This window comes from Heterodontus francisci, chromosome 35, assembly GCF_036365525.1.
Source record: "Heterodontus francisci isolate sHetFra1 chromosome 35, sHetFra1.hap1, whole genome shotgun sequence".
Lineage (NCBI taxonomy): Eukaryota > Metazoa > Chordata > Chondrichthyes > Heterodontiformes > Heterodontidae > Heterodontus > Heterodontus francisci.
Genome location: NC_090405.1, coordinates 43,443,766 through 43,468,469, shown reverse-complemented (window position 1 = coordinate 43,468,469; position 24,704 = coordinate 43,443,766). Strand labels below are relative to the sequence as shown.

Here is a 24,704-nt window from a genome sequence, read left to right as displayed (position 1 = left end):
AAGCTCACCCACCTTATTCCGGATGCTCCTGGCGTTGAAGTAGACACACTTTAAACCAGGTTCTTGCATGCCAGTGCCCTCTTGCGTCCTTGTAACCTTATCCCTGACCTCACTACTCTCAACATCCTGTACACTGGAACTACAATTTAGGTTCCCATTCCCCTGCTGAATTAGTTTAAACCCCCCCGAAGAGCACTAGCAAATCTCCCCCCCAGGATATTGGTACCCCTCTGGTTCAGGTGAAGATCATCCTGTTTGTAGAGGTCCCACCTACCCCAGAAAGAGCCCCAATTATCCAGGAAACCAAAACCCTCCCTCCTGCACCATCCCTGCAGCCACGTGTTCAACTCCTCTCTCTCCCTATTCCTCGCTTCGCTATCACGTGGCATGGGCAACAACCCAGAGATAACAACTCTGTTTGTTCTCGCTCTAAGCTTCCACCCTAGCTCCCTGAATTTCTGTCTTAAATCCCCATCTCTCTTCCTACCTATGTCTTTGGTGCCTATGTGGACCACGACTTGGGGCTGCTCCCCCTCCCCCCTAAGGATCCCAAAAACACGATCCGAGACATCACGAAACCTGGCACCTGGGAGGCAACACACCAACCGTGAGTTTCTCTCGTTCCCACAGAACCTCCTATCTGTTCCCCTAACTATGGAGTCCCCAATGACAAATGCTCTGCTCCTCTTCCCCCTTCCCTTCTGAGCAACAGGGACAGACTCTGTGCCAGATACCTGTACCCCATTGCTTACCCCTGGTAAGTCGTCCCCCGCAACAGTATCCAAAACGGTATACCTGTTGTTGAGGAAACAGCCACAGGGGATCCTTGCACTGCCTGCTGGTTCCCTCTCCTTCCCCTGACGGTAACCCATCTACCTACTTCTTTTACCTGAGGTGTGACTACCTCCCCATAACTCCTCTCAATAACCCCCTCCGCCTCCCGAATGATCCGAAGTTCATCCAGCTCCAGCTCCAGTTCCCTAACGCGGTTCTCGAGGAGCTGGAGTTGGGTGCACTTCCCGCAGATGCAGTCAGCAGGGAGACTCTTGGCGACCCTTACCTCCCACATTCTGCAGGAGGAACATTCAACTGCCTTAACTTCCATTCCCACTATTCTAAATTCCCAACAAATCTACTGAAAAACCAAAAAAAAAAGTCAAAACTTGTTAGGTTAGCAATCCAACGGACAGAACCTTTTAAATAAATTTGCGTGTGGCGGGTGGTGGAGGAGTGGCCAGCAGTGTTCCCAGCTTGGGAAGAGAATCCCAATCCTGGCAGTCGGCCTCTGCCTGAATTTTCCCTAATTTGTCAGCACATTCCCAACCAATTTGAGATCACAGAGGAGAATTCCTTTGATGTCCCCTATTTCCTTCACTCCTCCATTGGTAGCTGTGCCTTCAGCTGCCTAGTTTCTAATCTTTGGAATTTCCGCCCTAAGCCTCTCCGCATCTCTACCTCTTCCTTCTCTTTTAAGATGCTCCTTCAAACCTGCCCCTGTGACTAAGCTTTTGGTCAAATATCTCCATATGTGACTCAGCATCAAATTTTGTTTGATAACGCTCCTGTGAAGCGACTTGGGATGTTTTGAATGCAAGTTCTGGCCGAAATTCCTTGTGTTCACTTGCTGGATGGTATCTGTTAAGCCAGGGTTTATTGGCGAGACAAGATCCGCTGGTAGGTGGGAGATTAGGATTTCACGCAGGAGGTGCACACTAGATGCAGGAGATTTATAGACCTAAATATTTCACGAGTGAATCAACATTGTGCATCAGATAAAATATAAATATTTGCAAGCAAAATCACAAAACTACAGGATGACCATCTCATTCCTGTAGGAAGCACATGCTGCTCTCTCACAACCAATATTCCTGAACCCTGTAGCCAGGTAGCTGTGCAGCACACAGCACAATTGCACATGGCATTGTATCCTTACTGGTGTCTGCAAACAATAAGGCCAATAGTGGGACAGGAATCACAACTCTGCCAGACTCCTACTCATCCTCCTTTCCAATTCAATCTTCTTTTGTCTGCTTCACAGACCTCAGACTGACTGCCAATTGCGACTGAGTCCAAACAATAAAAATCATTGCCAGCCTCATCGAATGCACTGCCATCGTCCAGCTCAAACTATTCTGGCTCACGTGATGTGCGTGGAAAAGTGTTCTACAATTCAACCAGCCATTGCAGAATGCCTCGCGACTGCTGGGGCTTTACTTCTGTCTCCTGCGGTGACCATCACACGGCGACAGATGCTGGTTTAAGCAATTAGTAGGAGGGAAATCAGCAGATTTCTTATCAATATAGTATGGTATGGGCTATTTTCACTGTGAATTAGTGGGATGGGGGCATTACAATATTAAAAATCTGCAAAGTTCAGTTCTTCATTTGCACCTCCAAGTGCTTCAGGATGTAATGCAAATGGTTTGTGCAATGCTATTCTCGCTCTGCAAAATGAAAGAATAACATGGTCTTAAAGGAGTGCTGTCCTTATACAAAAAGCATCCAATTTCTCTTGTTTGCAAATAGATAAAATAGCATGGATTGTCTGAAAAGGAATCGTGGCGACTCTTGCACTTGATGGCCAGTGCTTTCCACTCTGGCATCACCATCCCATGATAGTCATCTTCGATAAAATAAATGGGCGGGGTGAATCATTGGCTGGCAAAAGTGGAAAACCCAGACGAGCGTGACACCTTTGGTGTATGTGTAAGCAATGGCTTAGTGGGTGGGCACACTTGTCCCTTTGGCAGAAGGTTGTGGGTTCAAATCCCATTCCAAAAACTTCAACATAAAATCTAGGCTGTCACCCCAGTGCAGTACGAAGGGAGTGTGGCACTATTAGAGGTGCCGTCTTTCGGATGATCTATTAAACTGAGGCTCTACCTGCCCTCTCAAGCGGCTGTAAAAGATCCTGTTGCACTATGTTGAAAAAGAGCAGTGGAGTTTGTCCCGGCCAATATTTATCCCTCAATCAATATCACAAAAACAGATTATCTGGCCATTATAACATTGCTGTTTGTGGGAGCTTGCTGTGTGCAAATTGGCCGCTGTGTTTCCTACATTACAACAGTGACAATGCTTCAATGGCGTAGAGTGCTTTGAAATATCCTGAGGCTGTGAAAAGTGTGATATAAATGCAAATCTTCCTTTCTTTCTCTCCAGAAACATAAGAAGGTTTGCTAAGCACTTTAAACATAATGCACAGGGGAATGGGCACACTGAACTTGTGAGATCATACCTCTGGGGATCTGCATCTAACGATGTAGCATATATTTCTTACGCACTTTGTAAATGAATGCATTTTTATCTCAGAGAATGCATTACAGATGTAAACCTGTTACACTTCACAATAAATCTAAATGGCAACAATATTTGCAGCACTGTAAATATTTTGGAAAAATAGGCTCCAATACCATTGTCAAGCAGTTATAAAGTGCACGTCAGAATCTAGTGAGAGCCTCCAGCAGCTCAGTACATTCAGTTAGTCTGCAGCTGAGTCGTATAATTGAGCAAGAAAGATAGAACTTACTTACATTCACTATCAAGTCCTCAGAACTCCCAAAGTGCCTGTCAATCAATAAAGTATTCTTGAAGTGCACTTGCTATTGTTGTGTGGGAAAACATGGCTGCCAATTTGTGCATAACTAGGTCACACAAATGGCAAATGGCCAAATAGTCTGTTTTACTGTTGGTAGAGGGAGGAGTGGTGGTCAGGACACCTGGAGAACTCCCTGTTCCTCTTGCATGCCCCTGACCTGGCTGGCAGACCTTGGCTCAACATTTCAAACAAAGGAAGGATATCAGGTTGGTTGCCCGGTCTGTATTGAGTTCCTTGAGTTCCTTGATCTCAACAGGGCAGCAGTCATAGTTCATTTAACTATCCCTACAAAACCCCACCCCCTTCCACCCTGTCCCCTCCCCCCACTCCCAAGTTTTGCTCATCAACCTTTCTTTTAAAAGTCACCTTTCATATCCTCCTGGCCTACGGTGAGGTGGAAGCCAGGAAGTGCACCATGTTTATAGAAATAACCCTATGCCTGGGATTTGGGATGGGGTCAGCAAAAGGGCCACATTGGCAGCTGGAAGTGCTATCCCACCACCAGTGCAGAAATGCAGCAAGACTAAAGAAAATGTCAACACCTTTGTGTTTATATTTAGTTTGTTCTTAGTGCAGAGATACCATTCAGTCTGAACAATCTATCAGATCAGAGCACATATCAAAGCTGATAATCTAGTCTGGTAGAGGAAGTGCTGCACTGTCGGACGTGCTGTCTTTCAGACAAGACATTAAACCTAGGCCCCGATTGCTCTCTCAATTTGATGCAAAAGATCCCACAGCACTTTTCAAAGAAGGGTGTCCTGGCCAATATTTATCCCTCAACCAACAATACTAAAACAGAATATCTGGTCATTGTCTCATTGTTATATGTGGGCCCTTGCTGAGGGAAGGATGCTGACGACTTTGGCAGTGCAAAAATTTAGCTGCTGGGTTTTCCTACATTACAACAGTGACTACACTTCAAAAATACATAATTGGCTGTAAAGCTCTTTAGGACTTCCTGAGGTCGTGAAAGGTGGTATGTAAATGAAAGTTAGTTTGATCTTTCTTGTCACACCTTTACTTGTGAAAAGATGACTGGATGCAGTCAGGATTTATTAAGGGTTACTAGTTTGACACCCCCTAGATCTGTCATAAGGTTCACTCGGCGTAGGCAGAGAATTCCCACCACAGGAGGAGAAGCACTGAGCAGAGTCCTCGTGGCTGTCAGGAATCAGTAGAGATGACTGTGATCACCTGTCACACATCGCATTTACCAGTGATTTGAAGCATTCGAATTTCAGAGACTGCAGACAGGCTGTTGCTCATCCTTTGACCTTTCCCCAAGACTGTGTGCGGTGTACGTGACAGATTTCACAGGGTCATGTGCTTCTGATCAAGCACAGGAAACGGAAACCTGTAGTTCCCTTTATTGAAGGTTACCAGTTTGTAAAATGTTTATACGGAACGGAAGGGAAGGGTGGTGCAATGACCAAATGTTTGACATTACAAAAAAAAACCCTCAGCCTCACTGAATGAAACCAAAATTATCATTTGTGTTTAGAAGACGGCAAACAATGGATGAAAATGACATGGGTTTCTTTAGGGACATGCAACAACAACTTGCATTTATATAGACATTTGCATGCATTCTTCCGTATTCAATTTTCCTACATTCGCTACACTCAGGTGATTCTGTAGTTCTGTGTGCAGGAACAGGATAATCTGTCCCCAGCACTAATTAATTATTTTTTACTCATTCCAGGGGTTTGGGAGTCGCTGGTAAGGCCAATATTTATCACCCTAATTGACCTTGAGAAGGCAGAGGCAATCTACCTCTTGACCCACTGCAAGCATGGAGGTTTGGTATAACTGAATGGCTTGCTAGACCATTTCAGAGGGCAGTTAAGGCAAGCACGTTGATGTCTGGAGTCACAGGTAAGGACAGCAGATTTCCTTCCCTAAAGGGCATTGCTCAACCAGATGGCTTTTTACAAAAATCCAGTAGTTTCACAGTCAACATTACTGATAGTAGCTTTTTGTTAGATTGTAGATTTAATTTTAGCTGACATGGCAGGATTTGAACTCGTGTCTCCAGATCATTAGTCTAATCCAGTAACATAACCACTACACTACCAAATCCAGAAATCCAATGTCTCACCCACTCAATGTACATCGAATGTTGATGGGTTACATTGAATGAATGGTGAATAGAAAGATCCAAATCTTTTCCATTTTCCATGCATTTGTCCAACTACTCAAAAGATTGTATACTTTCAGAGGCCACTGCAGCCATTGGAACCTTTGTTACTATTTTACTGATTATCGTATTTTGAATTCTCTCTGTACCTCTTCCCGCATTCTCCGAAGGGACCATTTGGCACTTCTCACTGCAACCCCACCTGCCCCACCATCATCCTTTGTTGACGGCCATCCCAACCAGCACACCAGCTGGCCTAATGTTGCCAACCTCCTTCCCATCCTACACATCCCTTCACCGCTGACCCCGTGAACTCTGGCGACAATGACTGCCCCTCCCCACACTTCCCTCCACAATACCTATTCACTTGCGAACCAGGCCGTTGTCATCCATGATCTTATTGTGGATGACTGCATTGATATCATGACTTTGAGGGAAACTTGGCATTTAGGCAAAGGCACTTCTCCCATTACAGAAACCTTCCCACCATAACTGTCACGCTGGCGGTGTGGCTCTTAATACCAAATATCACCTTGATTTATTCCTCTATTACTCTGCACAGAACCATAGAAATAATACAGCACAGAAGGAGGCCATTAACCCCGTCATGTCCATGCCAGCAGTATAAAAACTAGCCACCCAATCTAATACCACCTTCCAGCACCTGGTCCATAGCCTTGCAGGTTACAGCACTCTGCACCTTCTCCTGTTTTGAGCATCTCACCTTGTTCCACCCCACTTGTCTCTCTTATAAAATCCTCAATCTCTACCATCTATCCATTCCAACTCCAAGTTTCTCACCGAGCTTAATCTAGTTTAGAATTTAACCTCATCTTCCAACAGTGATGCAGAAACTTTACTTTTTCTGTCTTCTGTCCTGAAGAAGTATGTACCTGAGGGTAAGCAGTTTACCCCACTTACAGAAATCTGCTCACTAGATTTAATATAACCTCTCATTGTGCTAGCAAACTCCAGTTGAAATGCTAAATATTTCCAAGCGGGCCAGAGGTTTAATGGTAAATTTGGCACGGCCTCCATCACCATTAGGTCCCTTGCATGGTGTCAGCACACACTGGAAAATCACGGACCCATGCCCATGATTTCCATCCATTGATTTCGGTAGGCGTGTATTTTCCGTTACATGTTGGCTGTGTGTGTGAGGTCCTGCAGGGGTTTTCAAATTTCATTCTGAACAAAAACCAAGTGAGTTATATCTTTACTTCGAACTTAATAGTAATAAATAGTCAATGAATACTGAAACAGGCTATTTGGCCCATCGTGGCTGTGCCAGATCTTTGAAAGAGCTACCCAAAGTAAAAATATGTAAGTGGACACACAATGAGAAGGTCCATAATGGGTTAATTAGCCTTCATAAGAACAGCTTTAAATTGAGTATACAAGTATCTATAAGTTCAATGAACAAAGTTCTGAGGTTTTTTTGTATGGTAAATTCACCCTGTTTCATCTGCTGACAGATCTCTAAGTTTCTTATTCCAACAACAACAAAAACATGCATTTGCGTAGCACTCTCGTAAAATATCCCAAGGTGCTTCAAAAAGCAGAATCAGAAAAAAATTTGATACCGAGCCACATAAGGAGATAGGAGGACAGGTGACCAATGCTTGGTCAAATTTTAAGAAGCATCTTAAAGGAAGAGAGAGGGAGAGGGAGAGAGAGAGAGAGGCCAGCAGGCTTAAGAAGGGAATTCTAGAGCTTAGCGCCTAAGTATCTGAAGGCACAGCCATCAACGATGGAGCGAACGAACTGGGGATGTGAAAGAGGCTTGGATTGGACGAGTGCAGAAATCTTAAAGAGCTGTAGGACTGGAGGAGGTTACAGAGATAGGTAGGGGTGAAGCTATGGAGGAATTTGAAAAGGAGGATGAAAATTTTATAATGGGGGCATTGCTGGACCAGGAACCAATACAAGTCAGCTAGCAAAGGGGTGATGGGTGAACAGAGCTTGGCGCGAGTTAGGGTTTGGGCAGCAGAGTTTTAGATGAACTCATTATTATGGAGGCTGGCAGATGGGAGGGCATTCGAGAGAACAGAGAGTGGAACCTGTCGTGCTTGTTCTCATCCAAGACCAGCACTGGGAATTTCTATGGGGTTTATCCTCAACATTGACGGAAATGTAGTTTCTTTCTGCTGAAGTTAGCCAGCAGAGTGGAAGAAGCCCCGAAGAAACTCCCGGCACAGATTTGGATTGAACTCTCATATTGTTTCAAGCTCATTTGAACTCTGCAAATTACGAAACCAACACTTTTGTCAAAGCAGAATATGTAGAGTTTCCCAGACACATTTGCCAACACTTCACAGAATTAAACAGTAGATAATACAAATAAAATGGCAACCGTCCAGGAAGAAATGAACACTGCACAGATCTCTGTTGAACAAACAAAATCTTCACAATTGAACAAAGCTGTTCTTTTCACTTCAGAGGAACAAAGGCATGAATCAATTCAAAGAAACAGTTTGTTCTTTTAATGAAAGGTCTAAGGTGAGCTTTTTAAATAAATGAACCTTTGTTAACGAGCTTCTAAAAATAATTCCCAGAGCCTCACCTATATTTTTCTCTCTTTTCCTTAAGGATTCTACATGTGTAGTGTTTCAAGGTTTGACCTTTAATAATTTTATTTGTTTTCTTTATGAGTAGAAATTTCACAGGTAGTCAGGAGTTGACAGGACAGAGCTCCATGGATATCGATGCTCATCCATAGGGATCTACCAATCCCCTGCAGCCTACAGTGTCCTGGAGTTCTTTGAAAAAGGAAGAACTTGCATTTATATAGCACCTTTCACAATCTCAGGATGTCCCAAAGCGCCTTACAGCCAATGAAGTACTTTTGAAGGGTAGTCACTTTTGTAACGTAGGAAAATTACATTAAGAGAAGGTTATTAAGTCCTTGGATGAGGGATATCTAGCACTTAAAGAAACAGTTGGACTTGGTAATGGGCCACATTTGAAACTTTTAAAAATGGAAACAACATGGGCATGGAATTTCCTTGGAGCTGGTTTCTCTCCTCCGCCATAACTTAATCGGAATTGCAGTGGAAGTCTTGATCCCGTGGGTAAATGGGATTTCCACCACATTTCTGGTGAAGTGGCAGTGGTGGAGCAGGAACAGCTGTAAGTAAGCTCTGACCCATGATATTACTGGCAACACAGTTATATGGATAACTAACATGCAAGTAGATTGACTAGAATAGGCTTGATGGGCCAAGTGATCTTTTGCCAACCTTATCTATTTTTTTTTCATCTCCAAAGCCACCCACTATTAAAGATTAAAATAATACTGCAAAATATTTCACTGGCAGTAAAGCCCTTTGAGATGTCCTGGGATCATGAAAGGTGCTATACAAATGTAATTTCTTTCTTCACGTCAGACAATGCAGTAAATTGCCCTTACACAAAATAAAGTTCTGATCACCAAGCATAAATAATTTTCCTGAATATTGGTGAGCACGACAGTTGTAATCTGTCGTGCCAATGATCTCCCGAGTGAGTTTAACCTGTGGAGCAAACTATGAGCCATACGAAGGATCTTGATGGGGAATGCCCTGAAAGACAGTAGGTCTGATCTAAACTCAGCTTACTTCTGTAAATAAGACTATGAGGCCCCGTGAATAAGATTACCTCATGGTAACCCAGAAGGTGCAAATGGAACCATTGTAGAATGCAGAGAAGAGTTGTGATTGTTACAAAGTACACGGAGTCAGCAGTGGTAGGGGTGAGTAGGATGGGAAGGGGGTCGTCAAGACTAGGCCCCTTAGTGCGCTGGTTGGCAAAGTCAGCAAGAGAGGAGGTTGAGGCAGTTGGGGTTGCCACTCGTAAGGAAACAATGAAGAGTGCCATGATGGGCCCTTCGGAGAATGCTGAGAAAGGCACAGAGGGAATTTGGAACAGTATTAGCAGGTGAAATAGTAACTTATCAAGAAGCAAGTATCCAAATCTTTTTGGGACCTGATGCCCCTCCTGACCACCACCTCCACCTCCCCTCCACCCTCACATCACACAAGTTCCCATTGACAGTTGTCTTTGCATATGTGAGTAAAGCACTCAGCCAGTTCCCTGCATTGATGTAAAGAGTTTTGAAAATGTGTTGATTTATTTAAACCTTTTTTTGGCTTCCTGCCGACTGCACCATTCAGCACATGGTGCCACCTAAAGCAGAGGTTATAAATTTTCTATAAAGCCAGTAGTCTGTCAAATCCTTTATGGAATTAATTATCATTTTCCACTTTAACATTTATCACTTGTGTGCAAACTGCTTTTGGATGTGTTTCCTCTACACATATTACCTATTTTCTCTAGCAGTTACATCTTAATTTGACAAGTGGGCAGGAAGCCTCTAAATACAATAAATTGATGAATTTATACTCTGACGTGATGGATTATTTTCATTGATATTTTGAAGCATTAAATAATAGTCTTTCACTTCATCCTGCGCCAAAATTGTACAATGATTTAAGTGGACCTCATTTGGCACTGCTTATCATAAACTGGGGACTGTTTCCTAGCAACAGGTCACATACAATGTATTATTCTGCTGCTAGGTGGGAGCTATCCATAATCTAGCTGCTCCTATCAAAGTTTGGAACTCTCTTCCATAAACACAAGTTGATGGGTAGGTCAATTTTTAATTTTAAATCTGAGATTAATACATTTTTGTTAATTGAAAAGTATTAAGAGATATGGGGCAAAGGCAGGAAGATGGAGTTAGGTTATCAATCAAACATGAACTTATTGCATGTGGAACAAGCTCGAGAGGCTCAAAGACCTACTCCTGTTCCTATATTCCATGCAGATGAGCCGGCTTGCACATGTATGCTGACGATGACTGGCTGTAGCTTTACCCCCCCCCCATCTCTTTTGACCTGCCAATTGCCTTTATGCTGTTAGGGATGAGCCACCACTTTCTACAACTGTGTAAGGCAGGTGGCAGGAATTGTTAATGGTGGTTTGTGAAAACTACACTCCATTGATCTATTCCCTTCCTCAGCCACACACTCAGACTGAACCAGGCCTGATAAAATGATGACACCTGGTCAACTGGAGCTGAGTTTTTTGAGCCGCACATCTAGCCAACCAAAATGGCTTATTTCCTTCCTTAGCCCTCCAAAACTCAAACCCTTATTCACGCTTTATAAAAATTCTTTCCGGGGATAAGGGCATCATTGGTGAAGATGGCATTTATTGCTCCTCTCTAGTTGTCCTTGAGAAGGTGAAGACGGGTTTTCTTCTAGAATCACTGAAGCCCTACAATGCTATTAGACAGAGTTACAGAATCTTGATCCAGCGATGATGAAGGAATAGCAATATATATTACAATTCAGATATCCAGGCGGTGAAGGATATAACTGGAGCCTAGTCTTTAAACACTTGCAAGCTTTTATTTTCACATTACGTATCATAATGCACCTCCAACCCAACAAACACAGTTTCAGCATGCTCTTATACATGTAAGCAGTGGTGAATTCCCAGTTAACACTCACCACTTGAATACAATTAAACGCTGGATTAATATACAATTAATACACGCCATTAAATGAACCACACCTTGCCCAAGACACTGCGGCCCATATTCTGTCCCACTCATCTATCATATTGGCTACCTAGCATGTTAAATTTAAGATCCTTGCCCTCACCTTCAAGCTACTTTATGACTGATTTCAACCCTTTGGACTTCACTGAAAACTAGATCAATGGCAAAATATGAAACAAAATACATAAAAGGAAATATTCCTTGTATGTTGTTGATTCTAATTCACTGCTGTGAAGTGGGCCCATGATTAGATATTAGCCTTCTGCTTCTAAACTACAAATACTCCAGCTGTAGTGTAGGGCATTTTATTAAACCTACTTCAGTTATGTAAAGAAGGAATTACATTTATATAGCATCTTTCAAGTCCACAGGATGTTCCAAAGTGCGTTACAGCCAATGAAGTACTTTTTGAAGTGCAGTCACTGTTGTAATTTAGGAAATACAGTCGCCAAATTGCACACAGCAAGATCCCATGCACAGAAATGCGATAACGACCTGATAATCTGTTTTTAGTGATGCTGGTTGAGGGATAAATATTGGCCAGGGAGAACTTTTTTTTTATTCATTCATGGGATGTAGGCGTCACTGGCCAGGCCAGCATTTATTGCCCATCCCTAACTGCCCATGAGAAGGTGGTGGTGAGCTGCCTTCTTGAACCACTGCAGTCCATGTGGGGTAGGTACACCCACAGTGCTGTTAGGAAGGGAGTTCCAGGATTTTGACCCAGCGACAGTGAAGGAACGGCGATATAGTTCCAAGTCAGGATGGTGTGTGACTTGGAGGGGAACTTGCAGGTGGTGGTGTTCCCATGCATTTGCTGCCCTTGTCCTTCTAGTTGGTAGAGGTTGCGGGTTTGGAAGGTGCTGTCTAAGGAGCCTTGGTGCCACAGAATATTTTACATCCACCTGAGAGGGCAGATGGGGTCTCAGCTTAACATCACATCTAAAAGACAGCACCTCTGGCAGTACAGCCCACCCTCAGTACTGGAGTATCAGCGTAGAATTTGTGCTCAAGTCTATGGGCTTGAACCCACGACCTTCCGGTTCAAATAATCTGTTAGTTTCTAGTGATTTTGGTAGATAAATAATGTGTACGGTGACACATCAATCACATAACGTTTCTGAGAATATGGAGTTTTGTTCAAACTCAATGTCTGAAAGGTGTTACTTACACTTTGTATGCTTTGAAACTCTAACACCTTGAAGATGTATGTAATGTATAGATAAGGGTGAAGGCATGTAGGATTGATTGATTGTTGTGAGAAATGGCCAGTTAATCCACTGAAGGTGCTTAGTGTAAAATGGCAGCCTGCCATTGGCCATTATCTCCTTCATTTTATGCCTGTTCTTATCGGGATCCTGGCAAGAAGACTAGTGAAGGCTGCCAGAGCAGCGGAGTAAGTAACAAGATTGTTATCAGGCATTTGGTTAATGTCACAACGCCTGCACAGCTAATGGACATCAATGTGAATGAGATGAATTGGAGAGCTTTTGAGTAATCTCAGTTCCTGGAAGTCCCTAATCATGAACTCCATTTAAACATCGCCACGTGGGATAATGCAGACTGTTTGCACAGCAAAGACACTCACTGCAAAATTGAGCTCATTAGCATCCATAGTTTGAGTGTTACGGGTGCCATTTTGGAACCATATGCCAGACACCATATTGATGAAGGTGTTAGCCAATGATTGGCTAACATCTATCATAAGTATGCAGAGCAGGAAGATTGCCCACTGATTGGGCACCAGCCCAGTTATTTCAGAGCCCAATGCTTACTTTCATAACCTTGTACGGCTGAATACATGTTCAGTGCCAGAAAGGGTCCACCACCTTACATAAAGGAAACATGAGCTACTTACAGGTTAGTTGATGGTTGGTTTCTTGTGGCTATTGGTGAGACTCAATAAGTGCTTGGAGCTTTCCATAGTAGTTTCAAGTTCCAAAAGTCTTCAGGGAATGGTGTGGCAGGTGTTGAAGGACTTTATTCTGACTTCAAGGCTTCTGCACAGTTGTCCCCAGACATGAGTGCACTAGTAGGCCAATCTTGTGGAATACAGCATGACTGGGAGAATGAGTAAAGGTCACACGGAGCAGGACAGGCTGCTAGAAGAGGGAGGAGAAGGAGGAGCAGCAGGAAGTCATATCCTTCCAGGGTATTCAGAGAACAATTTTTCGACCTGAACCTCAGCGAGGAACAATGTGCGAGATGTCTGTGCTTCTGTAAGAATGTCCTCACTGAAATCTGCCACCTGCTGCAGCCACAACTGCAACCTCAGAGCAGGACATGGACCGCATTGCCAGTGGGTGTGAAGGTAAGCATGGCAAATGAACTTTTAGCGCCTTTCAAGCTAGAGCTCGAAATGTATACAACATCTCCTGGTTTGCCATCTGCTGTTATACAAGTGAGGTCTCTGAGTCTCCCTACTCAAAGAGAGCTGACTACATTTTATTCTCTCTTGCCAGAGAACAGCAGACTTTATTTATTTATTTTTTATTTTATTTAGAGATACAGCACTGAAACAGGCCCTTCAGCCCACCGAGTCTGTGCTGACCAACAACCACCCATTTATACTAACCCTACTTCTTTTGGGCCTCCTTATCTCGAGAGACAATGGACACGCGCCTGGAGGTGGTCAGTGGCCCGTGAAGCAGCGCCTGGAGTGGCTATAAAGGCCAATTCTGGAGTAACAGGCTCTTCCACAGGTGCTGCAGAGAAATTTGTTTGTTGGGGCTGTTGGACAGTTGGCTCTCCCCTTGCGCCTCTGTCTTTTTTCCTGCCAACTACTAAGTCTCTTCGACTCGCCACAATTTAGCCCTGTCTTTATGGCTGCCCGCCAGCTCTGGCGAATGCTGGCAACTGACTCCCACGACTTGTGATCAATGTCACACGATTTCATGTCGCGTTTGCAGACGTCTTTATAACGGAGACATGGACGGCCGGTGGGTCTGATACCAGTGGCGAGCTCGCTGTACAATGTGTCTTTGGGGATCCTGCCATCTTCCATGCGGCTCACATGGCCAAGCCATCTCAAGCGCCGCTGACTCAGTAGTGTGTATAAGCTGGGGATGTTGGCCGCTTCAAGGACTTCTGATTTGGAGATATAGTCCTGCCACCTGATGCCAAGTATTCTCCGAAGGCAGCGAAGATGGAATGAATTGAGACGTCGCTCTTGGCTGGCATACGTTGTCCAGGCCTCGCTGCCGTAGAGCAAGGTACTGAGGACACAGGCCTGATACACTCGGACTTTTGTGTTCCGTGTCAGTGCGCCATTTTCCCACACTCTCTTGGCCAGTCTGAACATAGCAGTGGAAGCCTTACCCATGCGCTTGTTGATTTCTGCATCTAGAGACAGGTTACTGGTGATAGTTGAGCCTAGGTAGGTGAACTCTTGAACCACTTCCAGAGCGTGGTCGCCAATATTGATGGATGGAGCATTTCTGACATCCTGCCCCATGATGAACAACTACCGTGGAATCTCCCTGCTCAGCATAGTGGGGAAAGTCTTTGCTCGAGTCGCTCTGAACAGGCTCCAGAAGCTGGCCGAGCGCGTCTACCCTGAGGCACAGTGTGGCTTTCGTGCAGAGAGATCGACTATTGACATGCTGTTCTCCCTTCGTCAGATACAGGAGAAATGCCGTGAACAGCAGATGCCCCTCTACATTGCTTTCATTGATCTCACCAAAGCCTTTGACCTCGTCAGCAGACGTGGTCTCTTCAGACTACTAGAAAAGATCGGATGTCCACCAAAGCTACTAAGTATCATCACCTCATTCCATGACAATATGAAAGGCACAATTCAACATGGTGGCTCCTCATCAGAGCCCTTTCCTATCCTGAGTGGTGTGAAACAGGGCTGTGTTCTCGCACCCACACTTTTTGGGATTTTCTTCTCCCTGCTGCTTTCACATGCGTTCAAATCCTCTGAAGAAGGAATTTTCCTCCACACAAGATCAGGGGGCAGGTTGTTCAACCTTGCCCGTCTAAGAGCGAAGTCCAAAGTACGGAAAGTCCTCATCAGAGAACTCCTCTTTGCTGACGATGCTGCTTTAACATCTCACACTGAAGAATGCCTGCAGAGTCTCATCGACAGGTTTGCGTCTGCCTGCAATGAATTTGGCCTAACCATCAGCCTCAAGAAAACGAACATCATGGGGCAGGATGTCAGAAATGCTCCATCCATCAATATTGGCGACCACGATCTGGAAGTGGTTCAAGAGTTCACCTACCTAGGCTCAACTATCACCAGTAACTAACCCTACAGTAATCCCATATTCCCTACCACCTCCCTACACTAGGGGCAATTTACAACGGCCAATTTACCTATCACCTGCAAGTCTTTGGATGTAGGAGGAAACCGGAGCACCCGGAGGAAACCCACGCAGACACAGGGAGAACTTGCAAACTCCGCACAGGCAGTACCCAGAATCGAACCCGGGTCCCTGGAGCTGTGAGGCTGCGGTGCTAACCACTGCGCCACTGTGCCGCCCAACCTTCCTGGCAGGTTTCCCAATGCACCATGCATTTCAGTGTGCATGTCCATCAGCCTTCTTCTGTAGCCTGCCCCTTTCGAAGTCCTCATCCAAGTCCTCCTGAGCATAACTGGACAGCAACCTCACCCTCCGACGAGCTGGCGCCTGTGCTATCCTTGCCACCTGCTCTGGCTGTAGACTACTCATGCCTGGCGTCTCACCGTATGCAGATCCACCTCTATGTTATTCTTTAAATTACATGCAGTGTCAGTATCTGAACTGGTGACTGCAATTGTGAAATTGAGTGATGGTGTTTCTTGAGCATCGCTGTCTTCTTGCTGTTTCTTCCCTGCCTGGCCAAGGTTTCACTTCTTGGGTTGGGTTCTGGTGACAGGAGGTGGTAGTGGGGCAGGGGGAGGGCAGTAGAGGGAAGTAAGGGGTCCATAATTATAATGTCTGCAGCTTGTAAAACTGAAGAGATTGTGGCATGAAGTGGAAGTAGGCTGTGAGGATTTTAAGTATGAGGATACCATTATCTTCAATTCATTCAGCCCCGACCTTGGCCATGGGCTCAGCAACAGCCATTCAATAATGGCCAGCACTGTCTCCTCCATCAGGGCTAGGATATGCAGATACGCCTTTGCTCCTTTGGTTAGCTCCTGCTGCCTCCGGTTGTGTGCCACCTTGGCCTGCAAAAGAGATGGAAGTGTGTCAATGAGTGTGGTGCAATCTGTCTGGGTGATGTTTCTGTCATGGTTGAATAGCTGGAAGTGTGTGCAAGCTGTGAGATATGGGTGTGAGGCTTATAGCAGTGCTAAGTCTGTGAAGGTGAGGTGGAGCATATGAATGTTGGGTATGAGTCCTGATTGATAGAGATTGCTGGTGGATGAGTGATGGGAGTGTGGTGAATTGAGCAGTGTCTTAGGCTAGTGGTACAGTTGGTAGGATATGGAATTTAAAGATGAATTCACTGACCTTGACCACTCGTGTGAGGTCATTGGACTTCTTGTGGCACTGCATCAAGACCCACGGGACTTGACTCCTGGCATTAACCTCAATGGCTATCTGCTCCCACTGCCTTTTGACTGTGTGTGTGGCCATCTCTTCTACTTTCCACCTCCTCCACCAAGGCCTCCATTGCAGCATCTAAAAACCTTGGAGCCTGCTCTCTCCCATGTTATGCCATTTGTCATTGCTTCCCAGGTCAGTTTGATTTGCTGCACGGCTGACAGCACCTGTTCTAGCCACAATGCGCATCCCCTTTAAGAGATGAAGGCTAGCTTTAAGCAGCACAGGATAGGTTTGAGTAATGTTAGCAAGTCTTGTTTTTATGCCCCGTTTATTGCATGCTGCCAATGAACAGCACAGTTAGCACTGGCTACATGCAGGAATCATTGTATTGAGTATGCAGTACCAAGTTGGCCTGTTGTCTGCATGGCAATCAACAGGCGTGAGTTAATCGCACTTTGCGATCCCTGTGCTCGTTTTTGGAGGCTATCTAACATAGGCCCCACTCCATTTTCCCCTAGAGGAAACTTTACATATCAGTTCTCCATGTTGCACTCTAACATTTAATAACAACTTCAAAAAAAAAGTAAACCTTGATTTCCAGTCTGATAAAATGCGATTCTGAGGGCTTTATTTCATTTTTGGAGATTTTAGAAAAGGCATTGAGACACATTTGTGTCTTACCCAGTGTAAGGATAACCCACCGTGCCAGCGTAACCTGGAATCCATTGTCAGGGACACAAGCAGAAGAATGCTTAACATGGGTATATGGCATTTCTCTGTCTGCTAATCTGATCTCATCCATGACAGTAGTCTGGGGATGATAAATGGCCTACGTGGTTTACTCCAGCTTCTAGTTATGGTTGTGTAAGATCTATACATATTCTGTTTGCATTGCAAAAGTTACTCACCACCATATTGTTGAGAGACACCCAGCAGTCTTCTGGGAAATCCTGCAGCATGGGTACCAGGAACTGTAGGCAGCCATCCCAGTGACATAGTAACAGCATCATCCCAATGAGGTTAACAATCCGCACCACCGCACTTGCCAGGTCGTAAGTCATGTGGAAGATCTGTCCAATCAGACAAAATGGTATAATTTGTTAGCTTCTTTTGAGACAGGCCTTTATCGATTCGAGGATCAATGAATAGTAATACATTTGCAGAAGAAACTAATTTCAGTGCAGGAAGAAATCCAACATCCTCTTTTTATTAAATTCAGTTGTCCGTTTCATTCAATTCAGTCTACAGCTATTCGGCACATTGCGGCCGGAAACTAAAATGACCTTTAGGGTTCAAAGGTGAAGGAATTTCAAGGGTGTCATTGATAGATTGGATGCTGCTTGTGACACCAGTCCTTTATGTTTAGCCCTGACAGATGAATCAGCCTTCCTGTCATATGATGCCACAAATAGATACAATGCTATCCTGAGAAGCTCCAGTTCATTCTTAGGGACGTTAACGTGGGCAGTGAGACACACGGAGATTCATCAATGAATTATCCCATATAAGGGTAGCCCACCATGTTAGATAAAACTGGGAACCATTGGTAGAGACACATCAGAAGAATGCTGAATGTGTTTATATGGCATGTTTCTACCTGTTAAACAGTAGACAGAAAGATGTTAAGCACTCATCACTTTTATTGCCAACAGCCTACCCTATCACATTTCACTCACTGAATATATATTGTGATGCACCAATGCATATAGTCATAGCATCATTATTAAAAACAGCAATTAAATATTTTTAAATATTCATTATACTAACACAGTGTAGCATTGTGCTAATGATTGTGGCATGGAATAATAAGACTTTCTATAGCACATTCCCTATGGCAAGAGTTTTAATAGACCCTCTATATTTTAAGAGAGATGAAGAGGAAATGACAGGACAAATCACCCCAAATGGCTCTAATGCACCATTTAGCAGTCATTTATACCACAGGAATTTTTAGGGTGATGTGCCAGTCCTCAGTGTCAGCTGTGGCTCAGTGGGTAGCAGTGGTTGTGGTCTCAGTCCAGAGACTTGAGCACAAAATTCTAGGCTGACACTCCCGGTGCAGTACTGGGGGAGTGCTGCACTGTCAGCGGTGCTGTCTTTTGGATGAGATGTTAAACCGAGGCCCTGTCTGTCCTTTCAGATGATGTAAAAGATCCCTCAGTGCCTTGGCCAATAGTCATCCTTCAATCAACACCATTAAACAGGTCAAGGTATTAGCACATTGCTGCTTGTGGGAGCTTGCTGTGCACAAATTGGCTGCCATGTTTCCTACATTACAACAGTGGCTACACTTCAAAAGTACTTCATTGGCTGCAAAGCACTTTGGCATGCCCTGAGGTCATGAAAGGTGCTATACAAATGCAAGTCTTTTTTCTTGGTTGGGGAATGGTTTGCAATGTGGTTGGGAGAAACATAGGAGGAGGAGTAGTCCATTCAGCCCCTCGAGCCTGTTCTAGACATTCAATTAGATTATGACTAATCTGTATCTTAACTTCATCCAGCTTCCTTGGTTGTATGGCCTTTCAAACCCAAGGTCTAGGTAAAATCTAACAATCTCAGATTTAAAATAATTAACTGAGTTTTCATCTATTGCTTTTTCTGGGAATGTTCCACACAAATATGATGGAGAAAATAACGAAGAAAGAGGCCACAAATAAGAGGAGAAATATAAAATGTTGCTCTACAGCATGGAAAATGAGGTGTTTGACAAACTTCTTTCTAGATATTGTATTAAAATGTTACTTTACAAATTTATTACATACTTTATTTATTCTGAAATTCAGATGTTGATTCCAGCATTGGCAGTTTTTATTCTGCTCTTCATGTCTATAGTTACTTTACTGGACAGATTACTGTGAAGATGCCACTGTCTGTAGGTTCGCTATCTCTCCTGTTCCTTGCTGTTACTATAGAAACAGCCACAAAACAAGGACAGATCAGAAAACACCAGGCACTTCAACCCTGCAGGAGGAAATCACCGTCTGATTTGCCTAATACTTCTGATCTTTCAGAATAAACAAAAGTTTTTCATAGACTGTTTCTTTTGAAATCTTACAACCCAGACCAATGTACTTTATTTAATAAGGATCAATGCTTCTACCAAATCATCCAAATCTTCTGGGAAATGACTTTTTCACAAAACACTGCCGGAGCAGTTTGCAGTGAAATAGGTGGAATTTGAACCTTGAGAAAGGAAATTGAAAAAGCAACAACTTGCATTTATATAGCACCTTTAACGTCGTAAAATGTCCCAAGAAGCTTCACAAGGGACATTATCAAACCAAATTTGACACCAAGCCACATCAGGAGATATTAGGCATGTGACTAAAAGCTTCATCAAAGAGATAGGTTTTAAGTAGCGTCATAAAGGAGGAGAGAGGGGCAGAAATGTTTAGGGAGGGAATTTCAGAGGTTAGGGCCTAGGCAGCTGAAGACCACCAATGGTGGAATGAAGGACATCAGGGATGCGCAAGAGGTCCGAATTGGAGGAGCGCAGAGATTTCAGAGAGTTTTCGGGTGGGACGAGGTTGCGGAAATAGAGAGGGATGATGCCATGGAAGAATTTGAAAACAAGAATGAGAATTTTAAAATCGAGATAATGCGCAGGTGGGCAGAATTGGCAAGAAGAGGCCCAAAAGCACAATAATGGCCAAAACTGATGGCACCAGGAACATTGAGTAGGGAACTGTAGTTTAGCAGATTGCCCTTTCATCTATGGAATCAGAGTACAAATCTAATCCTAACTGATTGGGTGACGGGTGAATGAATAATATGAAAATATTGGGAGGCGCAGTGGTTAGCACCGCAGCCTCACAGCTCCAGCAACCCGGGTTCGGTTCTGGGTACTGCCTGTGCGGAGTTTGCAAGTTCTCCCTGTGACTGCGTGGGTTCCCCCGGGTGCTCTGGTTTCCTCCCATCAGCCAAAGGCTTACAGGTTGCTAGGTAAATTGGCCACTGTAAATTGCCCCTAGTGTAGGTAGGTGGTAGGAGAATTGAGGGAAGGTGGGGATGTGGTAGGGAATATGGGGTTAATGTAGGATTAGAATAAATGGGTGGTTGTTGGTCAGCACAGACTCGGTGGGCTGAAGGGCCTGTTTCAGTGCTGTATCTCTCTCTATGTCGGGAAAATCCGAAGCCATATTTCAATGGCTGCAGGTCAGCAGTGCATAACTACCTACAATGCAGCAAAAATTGGCATTGAATTGACAATTTCATTCAAAGAGCTCTAAGGGTGGCTGCTATAGGAACGTGTGATGTTCTCGGGTCCTGAGTTAGGTTCAGATGAAGTTCAGTAAAAGTTGTGAAGCAAAGACAGAGAGACAAAGATTGCTGAACACAAGGGCTTCTTCTTTTATTCTGTTTTACTTTCACTTTCCCTTTGTTAGCATGTGCGTTCTACAGCAGCTTCTAGAGTACACAATGCACAATACAATTGCAATTTCAAAACACTGCAACATTACAGAACTGATCTACGATGCTATTATCATCAAGGCAGATTAGCTAAACATCTTTCTCTGCTGTCTGTAAGGAACTTAAATCAGATAAATTGAGGTTTGCCTATCCATTGTTAGTAGATATGAGGCCACAGCACTAAAGTTCAGTAACGTAGTATTAAACTGACAATCTACCTCAAAGACAGAGAATGGCTGGCGTTTGAAATGGAGGTATCAAACCGGTCCAGTACTGGTGAGTTGAAGTCAGGTTTGAAGCATGTAAGGGAAGAATGGTTGAGTGATGTAATGAGTTCTTTATGTTGTCTAATCCAACATAAATGAGATGCATGGAGTCTAATTCGCTGAAGATCTCAAACAGGTTTATTACAGATAAACTATTATGTACAGTGCAGAGCAAACTATTTACAGAACCTTCCTCTAGGTGTTATAGTTGCAATATGATTCTGGCTTACAGTGACATACTAAGATCTTAAAGGGACATCACTCTTAAAAGGCAATCATACAGCAAGTGGCACCATAAATATGATCATTTTTTGAACATATTTCAATAGCAGTGCTAACCAGAGAAAACTGATATGATGTCACCATACACAGTGAGCACAGCTAGTCCTCCTCCATTACTGAGATAATTCAAAGAGAATTTTATCATGCAGCTGACCAGTACTACATCTGATGTCGGAGTGCCCAGGGGCTGAGAGCAAAAAGGGTAAAGTTTACAAGTTTCCACACTCCTTATTTGCTGGGACCACATATTAAGTATGTGTTCAATTACCAGACATGTGCTCTGGATAGATGAGGCTCATGCCAAGAGCATTAAAAGAATGGTCCTTTATGTGCTATAAGTATTTAATTCTCGAGCAGTGAAGTCTGCCATATTGAAAATCATAAAAGAAAAATCACTGAAAAGGTACTGCAGTCATTACTAATTATTAAAGTTGATAAACAAGCATCAAAATTGCCTCTTTAGCAGTACATGATGTACTCTACAATCATTATTATTTTATTTATTCTTCTCTTGCTCTTCAGGGTATCAGGCACTTTGCAGCATTACCTTGCCATGACTGGAAGTAATCAAATGAAGGAACACAGTTGAATTGACAAAGATTGCTGCAGCACCTTGGGGAAAATCACTTGCAAAAAGCAGTACAGTCGCCTCGTTCCACTCTAGCAGCTTCTTAGAAATGAATTCTCACCAGCATAAACTGTTTTATAAATCAAGCCATCGCAAAAAAGAATTGAGTTATCCCTTTCCCCCACCCCCCCCCCCCCCCGCTCACATCTGTTTCTTAAGGCTTTGTGAATATTTTGCTTGAAAGGTAAACACTGATATCATGAAATGGAAAGTAAACAAGGAATATTACTGAGCTTGACAGTGTAATGTTAGGGAACTGAATTAACGTTAGGGGATACAATCATTAACCCCGGGTACTTCAACGATCCTGTCATCTCCACTATGTAAGTAAATTCAACTTTCTTGCACTGTTGGTTACAGACTTTCAAGATTAATTCAATAACATAAAACCCATAAATTAATATCATAACTTATATAGCGCCCATAATTTGAACATGTTCCAAGGTGCTTCATAGCTGTGTGGCTGGGGGGCAGGGAGTAGAGGGGGATCAGGTCCAAACAGGAGTAAAGGAGAAACTAGTGGTGGTACTTACAAGCATGGCCAAAGAAGCAGGCATTGAGTAGGTTATTGAAGGAGTGTTGAGAGGGATTTTCTGTGGGATTGGATGGCTGGAGGCCCTGCCACTGACAGTAGAACAGGGAGAGGAGGGGATACATAGTAGATCAGAGTTAACAGAGTGGAGAGTGTGAAGAGAGGGAGAAACAAAGCCGTAGATTTGTAGACAAGGGTGAGGACTTTGAATTCAGCGTGGATAGGAAAACAATGGCGATCAGCAAGGACAAGGATGAGGGGTTGAGTGGGATTGGAGGCAGGTTGTGGAGTTTTGGGAGACTCAAAGTTTATGGAGGGCTATGTTTTGGAGGGAGGGTGTTGTCCAAAGTGAGAAGGGAGATTTTTAAAAAGCATTAATGTGGGTTTCAGCACAGTAGATCAGGATGGACTATTATTACAGTGAAATTACAGCACTGAAATGGGCTGGTCAGCCCAACCTTTCCAAGTTGGTTATTATCTGCACACAAGAAACAGTCCTAATGCAATGTGTCTACTGTGTGTCCATATCCCTTTATTGCCCTTTCCTTCGACCTAGCTAATGTATTCAATCACTAATTCCAGGAATAAAAATGTGGGGTTTGAAGCTTAGCAAATCTCACAAACTTCAATGAGCTAAATGATCAGTAAATATGCTTCTGGTATTTACATCCCAGAAACAGGCCATTCAGCCCAATAGGACTATGCCGGTATTTACACTAGCCTCCTTGCCCCCTTCTGCATCTAACTCTATCAATATATGCTTCTATTCATTTCTCCCTCATATGTTTACCTCGCTTCCCCTTAAATGCATCTGTGTTAGTTGTCTCAACCATCCCTTCTGGTAGTGAGTTCCATATTATAACTACTCTTTGGGTAAAGATGTTTCTCCTGAATTCCCTATTGGATTTATTATTGACTATCTTATATTTATGGTCCCCAATTCTGGTCTCCCCTACAACTGGAAACATCTTCTGTACATCCACCCTGTTAAACCCTTTCATAGTTTTAAAGACTTCGAGCATGTCACCCCTGCCTTCAGCAGCAATGCAGTGAAATTGGAACTGTTGCTTCTATCTGTGTTATATGAATGCTGACCTTTAAAACTCTTCCAACACATTGTGTGAAATTTACATGGATCAATAAAGTCCTGCCGCCAGGACTGATGGCGGGTCCCGTGATTACACGGGCACAGGGTAGGATCATCAGGGTGATATTACAGGCGGCAGCCAGTTTAGAGGCCAGCGACAGGACCACCGTCCAATTGAGGATGGCAACCCACCCCTCAGAACTGCCCACCCAATCAGAGGACTGGCGGCTCAGCAGCGCCGCCAATAGAAGTGGCTGCTGCTGAGACTGCAGGGAGGAGGAGAGGGCGCCTCCATGTTGAGGTGCCCTCGAAGGGCGGGTCAGAAATTTGTTCAATGTGCCAGGGCCAGGCAGGCAGGCCCCGACGATCGGAGGGGCAAACCCTCCATTTGCGGCATCGGAGGTGCGGGGCCCCCCCACCCCTCCCCAGGAAGCCGCTGGGAGTCTGGCAGTCTCTCCTCACAGCAGGAGGTCGTGCTGTCGCCTGTCAAGTCGCGAAGCTGTGGCAAAATGTCATTAATTGGCCAGTTAACTGAATTAATTGGCCACCTACCTCGGTTGGCGGCCGGCCATGCTGCTGCCATTCCCGCTTCTGGGAATATCCCGTGGTAGCGGGAAGATATTGGGCTTCCCTCCCAACGCCTTCTGCCACCATTTTATCATCCCTCCCGCCTTCCAGCCCGTCTCCAGAGAGCTGGTAAAATTCAGCCCAGTGAATCGCTATGTTGAGGCAGCTA

The 24,704-nt window shown here is 44.1% G+C and overlaps 1 protein-coding gene across 1 annotated transcript in view; it reads right to left on the bottom strand.

Annotated features, from left to right (window-relative positions):
* hcn4 (hyperpolarization activated cyclic nucleotide-gated potassium channel 4) overlaps positions 1-24,704 on the bottom strand; it is a 268,643-nt gene that overhangs the window by 138,660 nt on the left and 105,279 nt on the right. The window contains exon 3 of the mRNA XM_068015195.1: positions 17,672-17,833. Within this exon, the coding sequence (XP_067871296.1) occupies positions 17,672-17,833 (162 nt within the window). The remainder of the gene's footprint in view (positions 1-17,671; positions 17,834-24,704) is intronic.